The sequence below is a fragment of the Engystomops pustulosus genome, chromosome 11 (genome assembly GCF_040894005.1).
Source record: "Engystomops pustulosus chromosome 11, aEngPut4.maternal, whole genome shotgun sequence".
Lineage (NCBI taxonomy): Eukaryota > Metazoa > Chordata > Amphibia > Anura > Leptodactylidae > Engystomops > Engystomops pustulosus.
This window is the reverse complement of record NC_092421.1, coordinates 2,533,804-2,554,837: the sequence shown is the minus strand read 5'-3', so window position 1 is coordinate 2,554,837 and position 21,034 is coordinate 2,533,804. Positions and strand designations below refer to the sequence as shown.

Here is a 21,034-nt window from a genome sequence, read left to right as displayed (position 1 = left end):
CTCATAGGCCGGCAACGTACCGTGAAAACATAGGACATGTGCCATTTTCCTCTACGGGGAGGGGCGGGGGTGCGCCCTCCTCTCCCCGGTGCCGCCTTGTGCCCGCCATGCTACGGTACAGCGGGCACACGTCAGTGTGAATTCAGGCTTCAGTCTTGAAACCTCACTCGTGTTTTGTAAACTAGAAGCTCTCCAGGAGAGTCTGCAAATGCTCCATCAGATCTTTAAATAACCAGACCAGACCTTTTTTTAATATGATTGTCTTAAAAATTTTTATTTATAAAAAAAATAATCCTTGGCATCAGATTGTTATGAAAAGGTTTTAAAGGAAGCAAGATGGGTTTGGGGTCAGGGGAGTCCATTCTTTTTTTCCATACTCCTTACCTTCCCCACAGAAAGGCCACTGGTGATTCCAAAACAAGGGAGGGACAAAAACAGTGTCAGAAGTAAATTAAACTGCAGCAAACATGTAACCAGATCACCCAGAAAATAAAAACCAAAAAAAAAAAAAAAGCCATATAAATGGGAATTATATATAGTGCTAGAATAATTGCACCACAATGCTCTGTCCTGGAGGTGTTAGTGCAGGATCAGTGTTATCATTTGTTAGTGTTTCTGTATTTACAGCCTGTTAATATTGCGATATTCCAGTGTTATCGCGTCTCCTGCGCTTCCTGTCCCAGTCACAAGTCCACAAAATTATGTTCAGAACGCAGCAGAGAGACAAGGGAAGGGGATCGGAGAGTTGTAGAGACAGGCAGTGAGGGAGAACAGAGGAAACATTCTTGGTCCAGTAGCTCAGAAGAGATCACTTAACCATGAGCGTCACCCTGTAAAAGAGAGGAGATAATTGTCAGACAAACAAATATTAGGACAAGGTATCAATATTTAAAGGTATATCCATAACAAGTGTTCTCGGGGGTAATAAATGGTTAGGTCTGTGTTGCAGCCATTCTGCCTTTTCTGTTATTTTACACCAAAGCAAAATGCTGACAGGTTCCATTAGCCTAAGCTACGCTGGTTCTGGTTAAAAATACCTTTGTCAGGTGTTCTGACATTTCAGTACTTTATAAAAGTTTAATTCACATTACCTGGATCCGTGCCAGCAGAATGGGGCAAGTCCTGGGGAGGGGGAGCTGCAGCCCATGTCTCCTCATGCATTCTTCCTCTCCTCCAAACCATCCCCCTCTCTTCCCTGCCTGCTCAACACACAACAGGGAGTGGAGAGGGAGCTGCATAAGTGTTGTAGAGAGGAAACAGACACAGGCTGCAGCTGCCATTCCCTCGGGACTCACCACAAGCTGCTGGCAGCGAGCCAGGTAATGTGAATTAAACTTATATAAAGTACTGAAATGATTCAGAATGCTGACAAAGGAATTTTTAAAATCAGCACAGCATACGCTATAAGAACCTGTCACCAGCTAATAATGGCATTCCTGGTGATAGGTTCCCTTTAAATATGGGGTCCAATTCGGAGGTTTAGACATTACAAAATATAAGTCAAATCTCAGCAGAAGTAAAGTTTGACTACAAACTACATTTTGTAGTTTAAAGAAAAATACAAAACGGGGACAGGCTAAATTCAGAATAAAACATCAGTAAAATAAATCCCCATGTGATGTTTCCCCTGCGGATTCATCCTTGGGCCAAATAGATTAAATAGAGACTTTTGTCAGTAATTCCAGTCTATCGGCTTCTGTGTAGGAAAGGTTTGGCCGGCATCCACTTAGCAGATGACGGAGACCGGTTTCATGCGATTGGGTGGCGGTTACACTCGTTGTGTGCAGGTGCCAAAATAACCAAATCAGGAGCCGAGCAACAGAACCGCAGCAGGTCCGGTCAGTCCCATGGCGCAGTGTTTTGACTGATCATTGCAGGAAGCACATGCAGCCGATATGACTGATCACTTCTGCTCAAGTTTATGAGAAGCAAATGCCAGACACGTCCGACTTTATGGATTACAGACCAATAAGGAGAATATACCGACACACATGCAGATGAAATAGCAGACAATGATGAAGCAGCACACAATGGTGCATTACATACGCATGCGACAGACGTGGAATTAGACTGGTCGATCCTCAACATCCCCAAGATTCAATGAGCCCCCGGCACTGAGAGACCTCTCCTGTGACAGAGACCACAAGCCATGAGATGAATTATATGAGAAGGCATCTGCCTAATAAACACAGAACTGAGAGTAAAGGAAATTATTCATGTGAACTTAGAAAACAATACAATGTATTTCGTAAGAAGTAAAACAAAGACTCACAGGCAGTCCCCGGGTTACGTACAAGATAGGGTCTGGAGGTTTGTTCTTAAGTTGAATTTGTATGTAAGTCGAAACTGTATATTTTATAATTTTAGATCCAGACAAAAAAAAATTTGGCCCCAGTGCCAATTGCAATTTAAACATTTTTTGCTGTAATTGGACCAAGGATTATCAATAAAGCTTCATTACAGACACCTTACAGCTGATCAGTGCAGCCTGGGACTATAGTAAAGCATTCATAGAGCTTCACCAGAGGTCAGAGGGGTCTGTCTGTAACTATGAGTTGTCTGTAAGTCGGGTGTCCTTAAGTAGGGGACCGCCTGTATTAGATTTGATCTTGTGTAATGTCCTGTCATTTTGTGATCTACAAGACTCCTGTATTATATTAAAAAATGAAAAGGACAGAAGGGAAGTAGTTTTGCTCCAGAATTAGAGACTACAGTTTGTGTGTCATAAGGAAAAACCTTTGGAAATTGGAAACCAGGAAGAAATAATCAAATAGACAATGGGCAAATATGTGCAAAAATCGCTCTAATCAACCCCTTGCAATAGGAGCAAATCATAAAGCCATTCTCACATCTAATCTTCCATCAAGGGCTCTGGTGCACATTTCCAGAGGCCCTCTGCGCTGTAGCTTCACATGCTGTCACAATGGGCAGAGCATATCTCCCCTCCACTAGCTGCTGCTGCTAGATTACACAGGAAGATCGAAAGTGGGTGGGGGGGAAGGTGGGACAAGTTCTGCTCAGTGTCACAGCCTGTGAATCTGCAGCACTGAGGGGCTCTGCTAATGCCAATGGAGCCCTGCAGGCTCATTAGCATATCTTTACAAGATTGAGAAATATAAGAAGATAGATCCAGGCCCCGGGACTGTGGTTGTGTGTCCCTGGTTTATCCAGGTTTGATTTTGATGTTAGATTTTCTTTAAAGGGTTTGTCCCAAATTCAAGCTTTGCAATTTCCATTACAACCATGAAGACAGTGAACGGAGCAGCAGGACAGGCAAATGTTCAGGGACAACAATGCAACCAGGAACAATCCAATCACATATATAATGGAAAGCCATGCAGACTAACCACTTGTGTGCATGCAGCATGTACAGAGGACGGCTGTGGCATCGAGTGTAAGGAGCCAATATACAGACCTGACAGATTGAGCCACGGCGGCTGCGGCTGCAATATCATCAACTTACTTTGAGAGGTTCCAGCTCAGAGAGATCCCCTGAACGGTGTAAGTGACGAGAGCCATGATCTCCATTGTGTGAATATGGGTCTAAAAGAAAAAAATATATATATATTTACACACACATCATTAAATTCTTGTGATCACACCTATAATGCAGATACAAAAGTATTTTATTTGAAGCTTCCATCACTGCTTCCCAGCAGCCCTCCAGCACCAACTCATCACAATGTCAAGGGTTGTATAGGTTAATCCAGGCTTAGGGTACATTCACATTGTGGGCATACCGCCGTGCGCTGGAGAGGAGGAGGAGGTGACCGCACACAGGGAAAAGATGGAGCATGTTCAGAACAGTGCCACACATGTACCGCCGCCGCGCTGCCATTGCCGTCTATAGGGACGTATATGCGTACGCAAATTTGCATCCGCGTATACATCTCCACAGACGTGTGTAACCTGCCTAAGGGCTCATGTGGCACAATCCCACAGGCTGCACACAGTGCAGGGGATGGGAGTTCCTACATTATATAGAAATATTAGCAGAGAGAACGCACTTGTATTATATTCCTATATAATGCAGGGACTCCCATCCACCACACTACGTGCTGCAGACCTGAGCCTGGAAGGAGGAAGTAGAAAACACAAAGTGAATGTTGGCCATGAAAATATGAATAATACCTGATCTGATGTCATTCAAAGGAATGTCCACACTCTCCATCTTTTTATCTGGAAAAGCCAAAAACAAGAGAAACACCTTTAGCTGCTTAGAATTATTATTTTGCGCTGTGAATGTGCAAATACTTGTGATTGGGAATGAGAACCGTGCATTGTACGTGGTTTACATCGCAAGCGTTTCCATGGAAATGTCTAAGTGTTTGGGTCAAGTTCCTCCCTGCAGCTTGAATTATGTCTCAAAACACAAATGCAAGTTCTGCACGTGAATGCAACCTTAGAGTTTCTTTCCTGCGTTATTTAGCTAAAGAGACGACCTGCTTCATCCTGTACCACCAGAAAAACCTGACAACTGGGCCACGAGGCTGCGCTCACAGGTTTAGTTCACAATGTGTTAACATAATGTGTAATGCAAACACAACGTTAACTTAAAGAGAACCCGTCATGCAAAATAACCCCCTAAACTAAATATATTTTCATAAACTGCCATTAGAGAGCATTGCCTCTATCCCTTCATTGTCCCTCTACATGCCTGTAAACCTAAGCAATGAGGTCCTAAAGCTGTATGCAAATGACCTGTGAAATGTCCAATGAAGCATTAGCATATTCAAGCTGTCCACTCTATTCATGAGTGGGAGGCACAGCCACACCCCCAGTGCATGACTGACAGCCTGTATAATGATGTGAGGCTGTATAATGATGTGCTTCCTGGTGCTGGTGGCCACGCCCCCTGCAGCCTGTGTGTATATAGGAGAGATACAGCAGCTCCATGCAGCCATGTTATATAGGAGAACATGTCAGATTCATGTGTAGCTGATGTCTGTGTCTCTCACCTGTGTATTAGGAGGATGCAGCATGTCAGCAGATGCAGCACACACTAGCCATGCTTTACTATACATTACACACAGACATGAGCAGGGGGAGGGGTAACGGGTGACATCACTGCCTCTGACCATGTGACCAGCCTCATTTACATGATAAAGAATAGATGATTTTACAATGAATAATGTATGAAATAACTAGATAAAGGCTGGGATGGGATCCTTGTGAGCTGCTCCAACAGGTAGTAGTGACAGGACAAGTGACACAGACCTGATGACAGGTGTCCTTTAATATCTGGATACAATAATTATATTGGAATTCTAATAAGGCTCAAAACACCAAAAAAAAAATGTAAACCAGCAACGGTCCTTTTATTATCCTTATATTGTAGGAAAAAAAACTGGTTGACACAATTTGAGACCCCCTCTAACTTTGCCTAGATCTGAGTAAATTCTACTTTTTTAGTCACTGTGACTGATAATCTATTTGCTAAGGCCTCCTTCGCTTTAATGCAACTTTTAATATTATACTAATACTAATGAGCTAGAAGGGGTCCTGGGGATGTAACCAGAGCCTCATCAGTGTTGCAGATTTACAGACTGTTACACTGTGCCGGAGCACTTCCCCCTCCCACTGTGTAAGAGTAAATCAGGCAGAGGGAAAGGGAAGTGCTGAGAAAGGTAGGAGGGAGACAGCCTGTAAACATACAGTACGGAGGGACTCTGGTAACACCAGCCAAAGGCCTTATGGCTCATTAGTATAATTTTTTGATTTCAGAAGGAAGGAGGCCACCGATATATGTAATAAGATCCTCACAGTCACGGTGCCTGGATCTAGGAGTATGGATTTTGAGGGTATATTTCCTTTAAAAGAAACCTACCCTAAGGAAACCTATCAGAAGTAGATCTGATGACAGATTCCTCCTGCTGCCTCTGCCCTAATCTGCAATTTAATAATCCTGGAACCTAAATCAAACTTGTTAAAAACTTTATTTTAGGCTACATTCACACATCGGCCCCGGAGAGGAGGAGGAGGGGGCGCTGCTCACCCCACAGAAAGGTGCTACACCCTACCAGTCCCGTAGCGTGCTGTGCGCCCATTGCCGTCTATGGGGGACGTATATACTCCATATATATGGCAGTGTGAATGTAGCCTAAGTGATATGTAAATGCACTGCAGAGGTTACTGGGGTGGGTACAAGCCTGAACACTGGGAGCCAGGGCTACTCCACACCCCAGTAGCCTCTGCAGTTCATTTACATATTACTAAAATAAAGTTTATAACAAGTCAGGTTAGGCTCCAGGATTATTACATTACAGATCAGGGCAGAGGCAGCAGGAGGAATCTACCATCACATTTGAAATGCTTTGTGCAGCGCTGCGTAATCTGTGAATTATAATTATTATTTTCCTCTCATGGTGCATTCCTCACGGTCGGAGCTTTATTTCCATCAGTATGACTGGATCCTTACCATTTCTCTGGTTTCGGTCAATGAGGGGAAGAGTGCTGTCATCAAACCCTTGGGCTCTCTTTGAGCCTGGAGTAGATACCTAATAAGGGGATAATGAAAGGTCATTGCACATCGCGGTGAACAGTCGCTGTAGTTTCCTCTCACACAGGAAAGTTTTGTCAAATACGATTCAAAAAGTGAAACCATTAGGTTTTCAACACCAGTCCTGGGGATTCAGTAAGGGGACAAGGTCTGTCCTAGGAGAATATTGGGAGAGATTGCGAGGGGCATTAGGTTCCAGTCAAAAGCCAAAAACAGTGAATCCATCCGTTGCATCCCCCCAATCATCTGTACACCCCTTTATGTCACCCCTTCACTCGTCTCCTATGTCTCCTTTCCTCTCTCTGTAGCTCCCCTATTACTATCCATAAGCCGGACAGTGGTTTGTTCACATTCATTCATTGCTAGTGAATTATGGAATCATCACCTGAAAGTCGCTCTTCTTCCAACCTTCCTTTTCTAGAGGTCTCCGAAGCTCCTTGAAACCCCACACAGTCTGGAGGCAGAGGCCGGCGCTACGAATTTCTCTGTCGGAGCGTTCACTGCAAACACAAAAAAGCAGCAGGTTTACAATTCAAACCAACTTCTCATGGGGTCTTGTCTTTGCTGCAGATATTGCAATTGATAAAGAAATTGCCTGAAATCTATATGGTAGTTATACAGGTCACGAGTTAGCTCCACCCTTAACCCTTTATGGTTTTTGTTTTTCACTTCCCATCTTTAAAAAAAACAAAAAAACAAAAAAAACAAAACATGACTTTTAAATGATTCCATCTTCAGATCTGTACGAGGGCTCGGTTTCTGTGTTATAAATTGTATTTCCTTGTGATGGGATTTCATATTTCATGCCTTGTATTTGGAACTTTTTTTTTTAACACTCCCCCCCCCCCACACATCTCTTTTTATGACTTTTTCTAACCGTAGGGGTTGTAATTGGTTCTACCATATACAGGAATACTACAAGTACTGTGTATGGAGAATTTGCTATAGATCTATTACAGTGTGCCTCCAGCACACAGTTATAGATGCTACTGAATTATAGAATCCTGTAGTCTCATACAGACTCCAGGCTGCCATGGGAACGGATCATCGCTCCCCGATCACACACAGGGTGCAATGATCACAAGTAAGATAGCAGCTGCCACTTAGCATTCTAGTAGTGGCTTTGCCGGCAGCAGAGAAACGGCTTACCCATGTGATCGGTACTGGCATAATCCACCCAACACCCGCCATGTATGAAAGACGACCCAGCCTCTGAGCCGCCCTCATACATCATAAACAGCATTATGATCTGCATATTATGTAATTGCCGTCATAACTGCTTACAGGGTTAAGGTAAACATAAATCTTTATGCATTTAACCTCATTTGAGGCCAAGGAAATCTTAAAACAACAAATGATTAGATGCCCCGGTGCACTCACCCTCCCTTGTTGATGAGTACGAGTCTCTCGATTCCTTGGCTCTCCCGCAGTTTTTTGGCCGCCTCCAAGTTGCCGGTGATAACCTCCTGAATAGTGCCCAGCACGGCCACAGTCGTATCCTCAGACACCGCAGAGGATTTAGAGCTGGGCAGACGCGACACTAAGCTGGTCAGGGCGTGTTTACCTGGACCAAGAAGAGAGACAAGCGCTCAGTACCAGAGTCAGAGGTTTTTATGGTTTTAAAATCACGTGACATGAGAAAAAACTTCTTGTTACAGCTATAATAAAAAATAAAAAAAAATCCCACCGCCTCACCTATCAGCTCTCGGTTCCGGCTGTCTCCACAAAGGTTGCGTAGCGCTCCACAAATGGCACGTACAACACGCTCACTCTCATGGTTCAGATGATCAGCAAGTGACGACAGACCTTTCTCCTGACGGACAGCAGCACGAATACAGCGGCCGTACTGCGAAAGCGCACACCACAAAACATCAGACGCGGTGCAAGCACAAAAACAGTGTGTACAGAGCCATTAATAACACAACAACAACAGGTCACAGAAAATGAGGTCCTAACAATGTAGACATAACCCCAAACTCTGCTGCACACAAGGAATTCACTCATTTACTCTGAGCAATAATTAGTTATGTGATGTCCAATATAAATAGAGAGGGGGGGGGGGGACAGAAAGCAAAAAGGAAAACGGAGACTAAATAAGGTCCCTTCGATGTAATGAAACCAGGCACAAAAGTAGAAGCAAAAAGGTAAATGAAGAATTTTCAGAAGGAAAAGAAATCCTTTACAACAACCTAGTAAGGCGGCAGAGTTATCCAGTGAACACCTTGGAAAACGTATTCGCATTCTTCCCAGAATTCCCTAGTGGAGCATCTATGGCTTTAAGTCTCCACGTGCCTTTAAGGCGGCCTTAATTGGCACTCTCCCCACAAGGAGAACACCTCCTGTCTGACCCCTGAAACAAGTGGGGGGGAGGGGAGGGACATTCAGGGGGCGCTCACAAGTTTGTTTTTTCAGATGCAGTTTTTTGAGGGTGTGGATTATAACGATTGAGGACACATCATTGAGTGAAGCCGCTTCTCCGCGTCTTTTTACTCCACTCCTGGTTTGGACATCAAAAACTGCATCTGAAAAGGGGAATGTGTGTCCGTCCGGACCCTTATCAGCGCTTCCAGATAATGTTACTCTTATCAATCAATCATCAATATGAGATCGATGGCATGGGACACCCCGACCAATCAGCTGTTCTCTTCAGAAGCAATCCATTGGGACCCCCGGGTGTTCTGAAGGTGCTGGACCCCCGGGTGTTCAGTGTCTGAGCCATAGAGCAGCCCTTCTCCTGCAGATCAGGAATCCCATGGGCCGCAGGAAGCAATCCCTGTGCTATGGAGCAGATCAGGGGGACTTCCGATCCCTTGTTCTACTGTTTGCAGGCGCCACTTATGTAGTGGAAACAGGACATCTCCGTGCAAACGAATTCACTGACACATATGGTACTAGGTTGCTGTAGTAAAAATATCACTGTGGTTACAAAGGCAGCGCGAGCATCCGGGGCCGGCCTAACATAAGCATGGTCAGTGAAACCAGGGAGGGGGTATGAAGACACCCGAGGTAGATCAGGCATTGACTGTGTGGAGCCCCGTGCAGGGGGAGAGACCATCTAAATCTCAGGAGCCATCCACACAAGTCATGGCACAGGAGGGAGGACACCATGAATACATTGTTACTGGCGACATGGCTTCTACCTCTAAATTCTTTCTAGTGTTCTGACACAGCCCTATTATTCAAATCTGCAATGTATCACTTCATGTGGTTATGGAACATGTCATCAGCTTACATGAGTTAATCAGAGGTGCTGGGTCTAGTTAGACCCAGCCCAGCTCTGATCAGCACCACCAGTCACATGTGGCGGTTTTCCAAGGCTTTTATAGATGCCCCAGTTACAGGGGAAAAAAAAAAAATTGTAAAAAAAAAAGTAAAATTAGAAAAAACCGTTAATATGTCCCCATGAGGTTATAAAAGACCCCATGGGCCATTTTTAAGTAAACACACAAAATATATTAAATATTCATAAAAATACATTCACGTTACACCATATAATTAAAAAATAAATCCCCCACTACACTACAAACATCACCATAGTCGCCCCGTTTGCCCAAGGCTTTACATATAATATATCAAAAACGACAGAAACAAAAACAGGGAATTCATTAATAAAAGGTTCATTTTGAGTGGATCTGAAAATTACCGAAAAATAAATAATTTTTCCCCCCACTTTAAATCCCTAAGAATATAAATGAAATAAAAATGAAATAAGTTATTGCCCTTAAACCACTGATTACGGGGAAGAAAAAAAAAAATCACTCAGAATGCCTGGTGGACAAATGACGCATTCTGTAATTCAACGTTATAAAAATACAGCATTTCACAGAAATAATTCAAACATCAGTCCTGGTGTATACAATTTCTGATTATGGTTGGGCATGGCAGATTCTTCTCATGATTAGCTTCTCCCGTCTGCTCGATGCAGAGTAATCTCCGCCCCTTCGCTTTCATTACACGGTGAGCTAACACACACATACACACACACATTTCCAGACGCTTCCTGCCGGCAAGCAGCATGCACAGACTTAGTCAACAAGCTACAGATAACATAAGGTCTTTGTCCAGAGGGAGGCACTCTGTATGTTATAGCTCAGATGCAGCAGGACTGAAGAGAGTCAGTGTGTGTTATATACATCTCATCTCTTATCTGTGATCGGTCTAGTCTTTCTACGTGGCAGATACTAGTAGAATGTTCAGAAGCTAAATGGAAGGGAATATAAATCTGTACCCAGATAATCTAAGCCCATTGTCAGCACACAGCACTAGAGAAATTATGAAGTGTCATGCTAAAAAGTACCACTGACCATTACTGAGTGATAAAGTAAAAATGTAAAGTGTTAAAAATTATCTTCAGAACCCCATGTATTCCAGGTTTAGGTTGTGTAGAGGATGTAAGCATGTAGATTGATTCAGATTGCACACATGGTCATGGGTACTTACAATCCAGCTCCCAGCACACAGGTTCTGGATGGCACCAGCTGCCGCTTCCAGGACTGCAGGTGTACGAGACAACTTAACAAGTGAAACATAGAGACGAACAATCTCCGGCTGGAAAAGGAGCTCATAGCCTGCGGGGAAAGAGGTCGAGGGTTAAAGATGGGAAAATAAACATGGCGGATACTTTGTCCATGTTCAGGGGAGGTCAGGGTATTTTTTTGAGAAAAATATTACAGTTTATGGGACATAAAACATTTTTTGGATCTTATAAGTTTGGCTTCATGAACCTGCGTCGTCTTCAAGCCTCATCTACAATGACTATGAAACAAGTGAGAGGAGACGTGTGACATTTGCTACCATACATCTGGAAGTAGCCGTGCATAGGACATAAAAAGGAACAAAAGAAACGGGGTTGGAACGGCACCATGCAGAGGTCGGGTGCAGGTCTGACGTGACCCACTACGTGCAGTAAAGGAAAGCGATCTGAAGCAGCACTCCGGTAGTAGCCATTGATGGTGGAATAAATCACTTCATTTTTCACTACTACCGGAGTGCTGCTTCAGATCGCTTTCCTTTACAGGACGTAAAAAGGATGTGTAGACTTTCTCTCCAGAATATGATAAGGTACAAATCTTTCTACAAAGTAATGTCAGACAAAGCTTTCAGATTAATTTTCACCTTCAATGTTAAACATAAATCAACAAAGTGCCATTAAAAAGAGAAAAGGCAAATATTAAGAGGGTGGGGGCCAAACCAATTGTCCATCTATAGCGCACAGTAAAAGAAATGGGGGGGGAGATGTATCAATAGGTCTACACCATAATACTGGAGTAATAAGCCCCTTATATGCGGTGCACCACATTGAGGTTTTAGACCACATTGCATTCATTTTGCCATCAATAGGCCATACATGCCTTATACTACACTGCTACAACTACTATGGATTTTCCACACCAAAGTGAATGTGCTGCAAATCCACAAGTAATACGCAGGTTCTCTGATGGTTCTGGGGCCCGGAGAAACCCTTTGAGTGAAGGGGGTCAAACCATAATTTTGCTCGGCTTGTTTGTATCGTAAAAACACTGAAGAGAATAAAGCAAACAACAAGGCCGCTCACCTACTGCTGGGGTCGTCCTTTTTGGGAAATCCACTGTATCCGCAGGCTCCTCTGAGGTCTTCTTCCCTATTACAATGAAAGCAATAGACGGTTTTAGAAGTTTGCAAAATTCTACCGCTTCAGATACTGCACAATAGGATTCCCCAAAATCATTGTGGATGCACATATTACAGATGGAGAGAAGTTTATAAAGTGTAAGATCTCAGTTAAATTTTTACTTTAAATAGAGGACGACAAATATAGTTACATTTTCTTGTGATCCTTGTAACCTCGATTTAACAAAGTAGCAGAACCCCAATACTATATGGCCAGGATCTAATCATTCAACTCTACACGGCCTGCATTTGGCAGCGGCAGATTATGTTGCATGTGTCGGGGGTTAAAGTTTCTGCGTTTTCATGGCCTAGATTCCTTGGAGGGGGTAGGTGAAAATACATGAACAGAAGAACTTTGCCAACTGCAATGACGAAGTCAGCAGTCACATGTCCCCTCTCGCCCATTTCAGATTCAGACTTTAGCAGACATAAAACGCGTATTTGTTATCGCTAGGTACTTACACCAAACATTTCATTTATGCAGCTTGGTAAAAGCTTTAAACTAAGAAAATGGAATAGCAGGTATCAGGTAAACAGGTAAGCGACACATTTAGTAACAGCTGATTCAAGCCAGAATTCAAATGCCAAACTCACCTTTACCACGACGTACACCAAAGCAACTGGGATTCTGTGGTTCAGTATTTGCAGTCTGAGGGTTTTCTTGATACTTTTCAGCCTGTGGGATCTCACGATGGATATGGTATGAGAGGTTCCTAAGGAGACATACAACGTTCTCCACAAGCTGGAATATAAGAAAAAAGGATTTTTTTTTTTTTTTTTTTATACCTCCCATCATATACCGCCATTTCCAACTATTGCAATTTAATATATCAACAGTGTCCCACAATTCCCCTGGGGGGGGGGGCTGAGCAGCCCAGGGAGGAAGTAAAAAAAGTTTTGAAAGATTTCTAAATAAGCATAAAGATATAATACCTCCTCCAATGTGAGCTCTTGTCAGCATCGGAGCGTAACCGGTGTTGCATGAAGAAATGTATACATACCTTGCTGTCAGCTTGTCCATGGCCCACCTCTGAGCGCAGTATGTGGACCACAGAATCCACAAGCCCCTCGCACTCCCTCATTTTCCTGCGTGCTTCAGAACGCTCTGAAGAGATATTCCTGGGGGAGAGAAAAAGCCACGTATTGAAAAATAAGCAATCCTTCTCAAAGACAGACTTGGGCCTCATTCACACGAGCGCCATGATCTGGTCACCGTGGGTGAGGAGCGCTCAGATCCCTATCCGTCCCCAGCCGGCCCTGGTCTGGGCGAGCACGCGGCCATGTGAATGTAGTTGAAGGTCAATGTAATAGCTCTGCAGTACATTACTACTCTGCATCTCATTACCGTAAGCATCCTGTTGTATTCACCAATGCCGGCTCCCACTCAATGTGGCGAGACTTGCCCTCTTCTGCATTCATCGATCCATCTCTGTGCCAACCGGAATAAGCAACAAGGATTTCCTGAGTTAGAGTGTTAAGCGCTTGATCCACAAGTTCCATCTTTATGGAGTCCAAAGAGGACAAATTCCAGAGAGTACCTAACAAACATATGACAAAGTTATTAATTTCATCATAAAATCTTTAGATTATGACGTCACAAACTGGCAACTATGTTATTACATGGACCTACTATGTAGAACTGATATTTCAGCAAACTCATACATTCACCACGAAATCGACAGCCCAACCCTATAACGTGGCAGGGAACCCCAGATATATCTTGGGTAGAGCAGAGTTTATTTTGCTGGGTGCACTTATTTGTCATGTCATTGTATTTTCTTTGCTTCTGCAGCAAAAACACGACAACTGCGCCGTCTGCTCCTTCTGGAATAAAATTACTGGATTGGCTGCATCAAGTCATTAGGCTTCCTGAAAGTCATTCACCAATAGTTTCGGAAGTGACCATGTTGGGCCAATCATCACTTCCCACAAAACATCCCACCTACTGAATTTACACAGAAGTAATAAACAGGAAAACACTCAGCGAAACAAATACTTTTATTGTGTAAATGGGGAATACACAAGTTATAAATACAGACCACAAGCAGCGTACACCAACCAGACACGGGTTACGCAAAAAAGATAGCATTGTCTGGGGAGTCAGACACGTGTCTGTGTTGGTGTACACTGCCTGTGGTCTGTGTTTATAACTTGTGTCTTCCCCCTTTTTTTGTTGTGATACTATTGAAATACAACTGTCATCCCTATGAACTATCAGGACTTGTTAGGTGGGTACCGTGCTCTAACTACAGGTTCTTGCTGAAGTCCCTATTTATTTTTGGACTGAATCGGGTCCCAATTGCACTCAGCACTAGAACTTCTAGCGGAATACGGTCATTATGCTTACACCTCGGACAATGTGCATCTTATGTCTGTCTGTTACCTCTGTGTGGTCCGTCATTTTACATTTATAATGTTATTCTACTTACACAAAAGTATTTTTTTTTCAACGAGTGGGTTTTCAAGTCCATTATTTCTGTGTAGGTGGTTCCTGAAAGTCCTGCTTGATGGTAAGGGGGTCGCAGAAGAGGCCTGGTTTTCCCTTTTCCCATCCTGGAAATATATTTTGCATATCTGCTCTTTGACTGAAACTGATGCAATCCAGGATGACCACCACGTGTTTTGCAGCATATGCATTTCCATGGAAACGCATGCGATCAGTAACTAGAGACCGGTCTATTGCATGGCTTACTCATAGCATGTGGTGTTTACTATCGATCACATGAGTTTCAGCAGAAACACCTAAACAATTGGGCCAAGTCCCTTCCCACTGCAATTGAATTGTAATTCAAAAAATCCACAGCGCAGAGGAGCGGGGGCTGTATGTATTGCAGTATATGGTAGGAATGAATGTACCCTCGAAGGTTTGTAAAATAAAAAACACACCCACACAAAAAATTTAAGTCGTTCCCTTTTCCCTAGATATAAAATGTAATAAACAGGAAAAATCAAACGTTATTGCTGCGTCTCAAATTGCCATTAATTGTACATTAAAATGTACAAATTATTATTGCCGGCGGTGAACCTCATAAATGGAAAATAGCACCCGAATGTGCAAAATGCTAATTCTACACCATTTACATCCCAAAAAATGTAATCAAGTGATCAAAATGTTGCACAGTCCTCAAAATGGCAGCAATGAAAATATCGGCTCATTTCGCCAAATACGACGCCTTACACATCTCCGTGCACCAAAGCATACAACAGTTCTTAGCATCACAAGATGGCGGAAAGTTCGATATTTTTTTTGTACACCTTCGTTTAATTTTTGTATATGTAATAAAACCTGTATAAATTTGGCATCACCGCGATCGTCCCAAGCCAAAGAATAAAGTAGAGGTTATTTGGAGCGAACAGTGATAGCCGCAAAAACTGAGCCCACAAGAAAGTGACGCAAATGCATTTTTTTTAAAATTTCTCCACATTTGGATTTTTTCCCCAGCACATGGAATAATCACGTCACTGAGAAGTAAAATTTGTTATGCAGAAAATAAGCCCTCACACAGCTCTTTACACGGAGAAATGAAAAAGTTGTGGAATTTTTTTAAGTTAATGATTTCAAAGTCACAAGTTAAGATTCAAAACAACAGGAGACAAACTCACCGGTTACGCACTCGGCCATCTCCCTCCCTTCCCGGCCATCCGCCCGTCTGCGCAGTAGTCTTGCCAGGGCTGGTACCCCATCACAGTTTTTTACTGCCAATTTGTTCTCCTTTGCTGGACCGTAAGAAAGATTCTTCAGTGCACCACAAGCTGCCAGCCTCACCGGTGCCCGGGGATCCTCCAGGAGACTTATAAGCGGTGGGATTCCACGTAAACGACAGACCTGAAGACAAAATAGAAGGATTTTATTGTGTTAATTGCTCGTACAATACAAAAAGTTTTACAAATAGCAAACTTTTTACAATATTAGTTCTATTTTATCCTCGATTTATTTGCCCTCATCTAATTGCTAATATTTTTTATACATGGCCAATTATTGTCTGGATTGACTTTTTGTTATGATCACCGTCTACGAAATGTGCGCTTACAGGCCAGAATAATGAGGCCCCTGTGCCCACAACTGCATTTCTGTATGGCGATCTGGCACAATGAAGATGTCTGGATGTTGGACGAGTGAGCTAGGAGTGTTAAAATTTGTAAAAATTAAAAACAACCATAACCGGGGGGGGGGGGGGGGGGGGGGCGGTCACTGAGGAAATTCCGTAATTTTGTGATATTTGTAGCCCTTACAACAAAAACTTATCTTCCCTCAGTTTTGCTGATCAGGAGCTGTGGTGGGTACACGGGCAGCAGGGTGAGATTTAGGGGCATACACGCCTTAGATGACTCTTATCCCCCTTATAGTTACTTCAATGGACCTTGGCCCGGTCACCTGCTGCTGTCCCACAGGTGGCCTAATGTTTCCCCCCAAAAAGTCTCAGCACCTCACCTTTCTACACACGTGATAGGTCACTAGCACCAAAACTTGTTACACATATAGTGAATTATAAAATAGTATCAGAAGTGTTAATATTCTAGAACTACAGGAAGTAAAGTGCTTATAAGAACCTGTTACAGTGAAATACATACGAACCTCTCTCTTTACGTCTTCATTCCGATATGACAAGTGCTGCAAATACGCTGCTGCATTTAATCTTACAGCATCAAGAGTATAACTTAGCATGGCGAGAACCTCCGGAAGCTCCGGCTGTCTCCAGGGGCCGCTGGGGGCCACTGTCAAAGGTGCAGGGCCGAGGCTGGAGAGACTCCCAGACTGAGGCAAAGAAGAATTGTAATGATCAGCCAATGGATCCTCGTAACTCCTTCACGGGAGGAAAAAGAAAGAACAAAGTTATTAATCAGAACATTTAAGGACAAATCAATATCCATCAAGATAAACCAAGGACATTACAAGCAGTCTCCGGGTTACATACAAGATCGGTTCCAGAGGTTTGTTCTCAAGTTGAATTTGTATGCAAGTCAAAACTGTATATTTTATAATTGTTGTTCTGGACAATTTTTTTTTGCCCCAGTGACAATTGGAGTTTCAACATTTTTTGCTGTAATGAGACCAAGGATTATCCATGAAGCCTCATTACAGACTCCTTACAGCTGATCATTGCAGTCTGGGACTATAGTAACATCCAGAGAGGTCACCAGAGGTCACAGGGGGCAGAGGTGTCCGTCTGTAACTAGGGGCCGTCTAAGTCGGGTGTCCTTAAGTAAGGGACCACCTGTACTCATCGATCCAGGCACTGACTGGTAATCGTATATGATTTATCCATGGCCTCCCTCAAAAATCAACGATAATTATGCATATTAATCAGATTTTTGAAGGAAGGAGGTCATGGATAACAGATATAAGACAGATGACCCCAGTCACAGTGTCTGGATCTAGGAGTAATGTCCTTGGTTTATCATGATGGTAGATTTCCCTTAACCCCTTACGGCCAAAGCCACTTTTCACCTTCCTGACACGGCCCATTCTATCAGATCTGCCCCGTGTGGTTATAACTTTGGAAGCTTTAACATATCCAAGTGATTGAGATTTTCTTGTGACACTTTGCACTTCATGTTTTGGTGGTACGTTTTGCATGTATTTATGAGAAAATCAGACATTTGGTGAAAATTTTGAAAAACTTTTGCATCCTCTCATTTTTGTAGGAGGTTATGGGGCTATGAACTTTGGGTGCGATTTTTCACATTTTCATAGAAATGCTCAGGTATAAAGTCACTTTAAGGCTACATTCACACGAACCTATGGGGGACGTATATAGTCCCACATACATCGCAATGGCCTCACGGCACGTACGGGAGCGATGCAGTGCAATACTAAAAATAGTAACAAAATAAAAGGGTTTTTATATTATTCAGGTTCCACATTAAATGCAGAAATATATGTTAAAAACGAAAGTTACGTTCTTAACTATAGTGCACAGAACGGGTTAATAAGAGTTCAACAGGAGGACAAGTAAAACTCAAAAGTTGTGCTATAAAAACCACATTTTTCCCAGGGGGGGAAAAAAAAAAAAGGACTGGGCATTAACAAGGAAGATGCGGAGATAAGGGGTTAATGTTATATAGTTTCAGGTTCCCTATAAATAAAACTGCATTTCACTCACCTAAGTCGCCTGCGCTGATCTCCATTGACAGCCCTCCTGCCAGTAGTAGAATAGTCTGGGCCGTCTACATAACCGCCAAGGCTGCGACGATCTTCTTCCATTCCATAAGCGTCTTCAGAGCCATACCGGACAGCCAGGAGATCAGACTGACTACCTCCAGCACCCCGGACCTGAGGCTGAGGCCCATACCCAGGACCTCTATACGGCTCCACAGTGCGGTATCTGTTGTTAGGTCTGGACAGACTGCTGTAGCCCGGATGCTGAGGGGGTGGAATCATCTGAACGGCCTCCGTTCCAGGTCCACGGAAGTGATAATTACGGGGGACTGTAGTGTAGGCACCAGCGCTCCCTACTATATCACGATAGGGGCGATCCAATGTCTGAGAATATCCAACTGATGGTTTTATCTTGAGAGGAATAAAGAAAGAAATATATAAAAAGTTAAGTAGCAAATAACGATAAACCCCAAATCATTTACAAAATATGCAAATTATTACCAAATAAAGAAATCAGATAAGAGACAAAGTGAATCTTAACATTTTATAAGTTTTAAGTTCTTTCAAACTAAAGTTCTTTCTAGCAAATACATTGCAAACATTTTCTGTAGCGTTATTTGGTTAGCCCTCTGCATACGGGGCGAGAGCGCTGGATTACCATATTTTCCGGACCATAAGACGCACATTTTAGCAGGAGAAAGCCTCTTCCGCATGTGATCAGCAATCAGCACCCGGCTCCTTGCATTTAGACTATAGAAGACACCGGGTGCTGATTGAATGCAAACACATGAGATCGGCAACCGCATGTGCAATCGGCAAACGCATGTGCAATCGGCAAACGCATGTGCAATCGGCAGCGGCCCGCCCCTGTGCGTTCTCATTCCATTTCAAAACGCCATTGTGTGACAACACTCTAAAATCCATGTGTGAATGAAACAAATGAAATGTAAGTGCCATGTGTAAATGCAGTCTCTCCTGTACAACTGGCCTGGGACTTACAAATTCCCTACGTGTCGTACCTACGGCGCTTGTGCAGTGAAGCAGAAATGAACTACGCCGGCTTGACCTGCGGCATCCTGCAGCCACCGAAGAATGCCAGGGTTGAGAATAAAGTTGTTTTTAAAAAAAAAAAAAAAAGCAAAAATGGCAATTTGGGACATTAAACAACTGGTCTATAAAGGACCTGGAGGTGGCTTAGTGTCCCAAATCGCCATGACATGTTCCCTTTAAAGCTTCAGTTGGATTGAGCAGTGTAAGAAATTAACTTCAATAGTGGATACATATGTGCTGAGTGGCCTCTACAAACACAATCCTGGTGTGATACTAAAGTGGAGATTCTCCTTGAGACAGAAATCAGCAATTCTTTTAAATTTTAATTTAGAGGTGGAGTGCAGTTGTACCAGCAGTCATTGCAGCATTTCATATGTTTTAACACACATTTCAATGTTTTAATCAGAGGCTCTCGGTAGTTAAACTTAGTGATCTGTTTAGTGCTAAGGGGACCCAAATAACCAGCGGGGGATTTCCAAAAAGAACACCACCTATAACCAAAAAGCAGCACAAAATGACCTTAAAAATGTTACACTTACTGGAATATCTGTGTGCCGGGACTCTTCAGACATGCTGTATGACAAGTAGGAGGGCTCATCATCCAAAACATAACTTTCATCAGCAGGAAGACCGTGGCCCTCCATTCTGACTGGCGAGTACACAAAGGAGGAATGATCCTAGAGAAGACATTCAGAGATAAAGCATCACCCCTGCTGATAAACCAAAATCTTGGCCATCTTGAACTACTTCATCTCACCTGTGTAGAGTTTATATCCGAATACTTCTTTCTCTGCCCCTCGGTGGAGTGAATGACTCGTCCGTTCTGCAGGTGAAAGGTGCAAGTTTCAAGAGTTACAAACAACAAGAGAACCTGATGAACCATCAATCACCCCTCGCCCCACACGTCTCTATAGGCACCTGGTAGAGGTATTCCTATCCGGGCATTCACATGTGATTCATCTTTAGCGTTCATTACCATGGGTCAGGTGTGGGACACGCAGTAAGCGTGGTGACACACGTGGCGTTTTCAATCTGTTTTTGGGCAGTCCGTTAAAAAATGCATCCGTTTTTGACCAGTTTTAATTAATATAATTGGTAAAACCTGTCAAAAACGCATGCGTTTTTTAACAGACTGCTTAAAAACGGGCCAAAAACTGGTTCAAAACGCCACGTGTCCCATCAACCTAAGGGTGAAGACACACATGGCTTTTTTGGGCCGTTTTTACTAAGTGCGTTTTCAGATAGTTAAAAACGCATGCGTTTTTGTCCGTTTTTCAGTGCGCAATTTCGGAAAAACTGACAAAAACGCATGCGTTTTAAAAAAAACGGATGTTATTTAACGCATGCGTTTTTAACGATCTGAAAACGCACTTAGTAAAAACGGCCCAAAAACGCCACGTGTCCCATCACCCTAAGGCCGATCACTCTGCTGTGGACTGAACTTATTTTAGGATATAATCAGCTGTTCACACATTGTGGGAAATGGATTGATGTGTCCATGTCAGAAGACTGGAGTCATTTTAAATGCCCCAAACCCAAGACCATGCTTTTTTTTGAAAACTAGCAGTTTTTTCCATTTTTGTCCGTTTTTTCCAATTATCATAATTGGGGAAAAACTGACATAACAGGAAAAAAAAAAAAAAAAAAAAAAATGGATGCCGTTTCAAAAATACATGCGTTTAACAGACTCTGCTTAAAAACGGGGTCATAACTCCACGTGTGCCACCAGCCTAAAG

At 43.1% G+C, this 21,034-nt stretch overlaps 1 protein-coding gene across 4 annotated transcripts in view; it reads right to left on the bottom strand.

Moving 5' to 3' along the window:
* Positions 1–244: 244 nt before the first annotated feature.
* CTNND1 (catenin delta 1) overlaps positions 245–21,034 on the bottom strand; it is a 40,970-nt gene continuing 20,180 nt past the window's right edge. For 3 of the 4 annotated variants that reach the window (XM_072130100.1, XM_072130101.1, XM_072130103.1), the window contains 18 exons: positions 20,056–20,121; positions 19,838–19,975; positions 18,253–18,659; positions 16,725–16,953; positions 15,752–15,974; positions 13,494–13,686; positions 13,150–13,267; positions 12,743–12,890; positions 12,054–12,119; positions 10,940–11,067; positions 8,195–8,345; positions 7,880–8,063; positions 6,885–6,999; positions 6,419–6,497; positions 4,132–4,179; positions 3,464–3,543; positions 2,047–2,128; positions 245–830 (listed from right to left, as the gene is read on the bottom strand). In XM_072130100.1, the coding sequence (XP_071986201.1) occupies positions 2,066–2,128; positions 3,464–3,543; positions 4,132–4,179; positions 6,419–6,497; positions 6,885–6,999; positions 7,880–8,063; positions 8,195–8,345; positions 10,940–11,067; positions 12,054–12,119; positions 12,743–12,890; positions 13,150–13,267; positions 13,494–13,686; positions 15,752–15,974; positions 16,725–16,953; positions 18,253–18,659; positions 19,838–19,975; positions 20,056–20,121 (2,436 nt within the window). In that variant the 3' untranslated portion in view covers positions 245–830; positions 2,047–2,065. The remainder of the gene's footprint in view (positions 831–2,046; positions 2,129–3,463; positions 3,544–4,131; positions 4,180–6,418; positions 6,498–6,884; positions 7,000–7,879; positions 8,064–8,194; positions 8,346–10,939; positions 11,068–12,053; positions 12,120–12,742; positions 12,891–13,149; positions 13,268–13,493; positions 13,687–15,751; positions 15,975–16,724; positions 16,954–18,252; positions 18,660–19,837; positions 19,976–20,055; positions 20,122–21,034) is intronic. The other variant, XM_072130102.1, reaches the window with a different exon arrangement.